A 3,524-nucleotide genomic window follows, 5' to 3' on the forward strand; every position below is an offset into this window, starting at 1 on the left:
CTGCACCTAGGGATTGGGCCTGCCCTCTGCCACCTGGGAGCAGGACTAAGCCAGCAGGTCGTTATCGGGGTCCCAGACTGCAAGAGGGCACAGGCCGGGCTGAGGGACCCCCCCCCTCCCCCCAGAGTGCACAAATTTTTGTGCACCTGGCCTCTAGTTGACATATAAAATTGTAAAATATTCAAAGTGTACCTTCTGGTGATTTGATATGTATATACACTGAAGAATAAATACTTTCATCACTTCACAGATTATTTTTTATCTTTTTTTGGGGAGTGGGGGAACATTTAACTTCCACTCTCTTAACAAAGACAGTGTTATCAACTACAATCACCATGCTATAGAGCAGATCTGCTGGAAACCGGTCCATCCTTGCTGCTTGACACAGGGAAGAAACATCTGCACAGTATATGTTTCAAGGGACCTGGCGTATATGGCATACTGTTCTCAATATGTTTGCTCTCCTTAGCGCTATGTGTTTTAACCAAGGTCACCTCTCCAAGAAAGGTTGTTTCCCCAGGTGGGGATTTTTCCCTGGAGTTAGGGAGGGAATAAAACCCCTTAACTAAGTGCCAGGTGGGTAATTAATCACTTCAATGATGAACAATCACACTTAAGCTACATAATCTTTTTTTTCCAGGAACTGGTATTTATTATCAAAGTCATATTTGAGGTCAACAAGATGCCACAACTACAAAAAAATTGCGCACATTGCAATCTCAATGCAAACAGTCAAATGGAACCCCAGTCATTAAAAAAGTAATTCAAATTACCCCAAAAAGCAACTGAATTTTTTAAACATCCAGCCAACAAATTAAAATGATTAACAAGAAAAAATACAAATTCAGAAGTCTGGTATCGATATTTAAAAAAGGAAACTGCTTAAGCATTTCTATCAATTTGAACATCAATCTCTTGGCCACTCAGCTTCATCCCATTCATCATCCGGCAGGCTCTCTCAGCCACCTCTGGAGACTCAAACTTAACCACACCGCACCCCTTGGACTTCCCATTCTCCATCTTGATGTCCGCATACAGCACGTGGCCACATTCGTTGAATTTGTCCTTTAGCATTTTCCATGTAAAATCAAATGGGAGATTTCTCACAAATATCTGGCAGGCCTTTCTGGCCACCCCAGGAGCATGGCCTCCAGCTCCACCAAAGGAACCTGTGAAGCTTCCTCCAAAGTTGCCACGCTCCATCTCGATGGCACGGTCAAAGCTGGCACTGCCACCGCCACCCATGGCCAGGCCCATGCGCTCAATGCCAGCGCCCAGGGCCAGGCCCATGGCTGGACCCATGCGCTCAATGCCAGCGCCCAGGGTCAGGCCCATGGCTGGACCCATGAGCTCTAGGCTGTTGGCACCCATGCGCTCCAGGCCCATGCGCTCAAGACTTTTGGCGCCCAATCGCTCCAGGCCCATGCGCTCCAGGCCGGTGGCCATGCGATCCATCACAGGGCCCATACGCTCCAGGCCAGCCCCCATGCCTGCGGGCACCATGTGATCCATGCTCAGGCCCATGCGCTCCATGGCAGGGCCCATACGCTCCACACTAGAGCCCATGCTCTCAATGGTCTGGCCCATACGATCAGTGGGTGCGGCCAGGCGCTCCAGGCCAAAGCCCATGCCTGCACCCATGCGCTCCACGCCAGATCCAATGTGCTCCATGGTCTGGCCCATGCGCTCGATGCTGGAGGCCATGTGGTCGAGGCCCAGCGGGCCCATGTGCTCGATGCCAGAGCCCATGTGCTCGACGGAGCCCATGCGGTCCATGACCAGGCCCATGTGCTCAATTTCAGAGCCCACAGGATCCATGCCATGGCCCAGGCCTGCGCCCATGCGCTCCATGCCAGCACCCCCAATGCGGTCAATGCCGGGGCCCATCCTCTTGATCCCAGGGACACTGCCTCCACCTCCACCTCCTCCCTGCTTTGCAATGATCTCTCCTCTCTTCAGTGCATTACTCAGGATTCCCATTCCTCTGCCAAGGGGCTCTCCGAAGCTTCGAGACATTCCCATCTCGTTTCTGGCAAAGTCTCTTTCAAATCCTCCACCCATGCCACGCTCCATCTCATTTATCCTGCCCATGTTCATCCCAGATCCAAATCGACCCATGTTTTCCATAACACCACCAAAGGGACCCTCCATGCCTCCCATTTTACTTATTCCAAATCCTATGCCTTCCATTCCCATTCGGGGAAGTTGTTGTAGACGCTCAGGAGGGAAAAAATCTCCCTTTGGTAAGGCCCTCTCATCCATTTTCACGTGCATTGGTCTATCAAATAGCAGTTGTCCATTGAACATAGATATAGCTTGCACAGCTTCAATGGGCTGTTCAAAAGTAACAGTGCCTATTCCACGACTTTTTCCATCTTTATCCTCACGAATGTCTGCCCGGACCACCACACCAGCCATACTAAAAACTTCCTTCAGTTTCTTCCAGCCAACTTTATAATCCAGATTTGCTACAAATACCGTGCTTCCCAGTCTTCCAGCCTGTAATGCATGGATAACCTCATTTGGGATGTTAGGATTATTTAGAATACTGGGTGGGATATTAATCATTCCTGGGCCACCTGGTCCCATACCCATCCCACCAGTCGTAGCCATTACCTTTTGCATTGCTCTCCTGGCATGTTCACCATCAGGATCTTCTTTGACTTTCAGTGGTCTTCCACTCAGACTATGGTTGTTTAGAACTTCAGCTGCTTTTTTCATGCTCTCTTCCATCTTGAATTCAACAACGGCACATCCCCTTGACTTTCCTTCAGCGTCCATTAAGAGCTCCACGTATGTTACCTCACCAACTTTTTCTTTAACCAGGTCTTTAAGTGACTGCCATTTCACATCAAAAGGTATGTTTGTAATGAAGGCTCTGTATCTTTTGGTTGGATTGGCATATGGCTCAAAGCGATTGCCCCCTCTTTTTCTGTTTTTCTCTTTTCTCTTCTCATTCTGAGTAGGTCGTTCTCCTTCACCTTTCGGACCTGGAACTCCGTTGCTGCTTGGCACTCTGGGCACGCTGCTCTCCCCCTCCATTTTGGGCTCCTTCGCCGCCACCTCGACTCCTGCCAACATTTTCTCCGCATCGCGTCTGGGCTTTGTGTGAGGGAGCAGGCTATAAAACGCTGCGCCTGCGCGCTCACGTGACCTGGAGCCAATGCTACATAATCTTTACTTAGGATAATCTCCTTCAGTTACTTCCTTGTAGCTTAATAGAATAGAGTAACCTTGGAATGGAGATAAGAAACGCCCTAAACCGGGGGGATAAAATGGATACATATGTAATACCCTTTGTAATACTTTAAGCAATAAAAAAAAAAAAAAAGAAACGCCCTAACCTTTGGAATAGAATGGATAGGATTAAAATCAACTGGTATAAATACAGATGTAATAGGACAATAAACACAGAACCTGGCTGGAGATCCTGGCTAGAACCTGGCTAGAGAATTTGCTATGCTGATCAACTAAACGCTGCCTCTGTGTCATTCCTTCTTTGCCGTCTCCATCCATACCTTTGC

The 3,524-nt window shown here is 48.6% G+C and overlaps 1 protein-coding gene across 1 annotated transcript; it reads right to left on the reverse strand.

Moving 5' to 3' along the window:
- Positions 1 to 628: 628 nt before the first annotated feature.
- Positions 629 to 3,090, reverse strand: LOC132230433 (heterogeneous nuclear ribonucleoprotein M-like). Its single transcript, XM_059687886.1, has 2 exons — positions 2,617 to 3,090; positions 629 to 2,499 (listed from the first exon to the last, which is right to left on the reverse strand). The coding sequence occupies exons 1-2, from the start codon at positions 3,079 to 3,081 to the stop codon at positions 883 to 885; spliced, it is 2,082 nt and encodes a 693-aa protein (XP_059543869.1). The 5' UTR covers positions 3,082 to 3,090; the 3' UTR covers positions 629 to 882.
- Positions 3,091 to 3,524: the final 434 nt, after the last annotated feature.

Source organism: Myotis daubentonii, chromosome 3 (assembly GCF_963259705.1).
Source record: "Myotis daubentonii chromosome 3, mMyoDau2.1, whole genome shotgun sequence".
In the NCBI taxonomy this organism is placed as follows: domain Eukaryota; kingdom Metazoa; phylum Chordata; class Mammalia; order Chiroptera; family Vespertilionidae; genus Myotis; species Myotis daubentonii.

What these genes read in the sequence shown, in the direction of transcription:
- LOC132230433 (XM_059687886.1), bottom strand. Translation starts at nt 3,081, where the DNA reads ATGTTGGCAGGAGTCGAGGTGGCGGCGAAGGAGCCCAAAATGGAGGGG. An exon ending in CCAGGAGAGCAATGCAAAAG is followed by an intron (nt 2,500 to 2,616) that starts GTAATGGCTACG and finishes CATGCATTACAG; the next exon opens with GCTGGAAGACTGGGAAGCAC.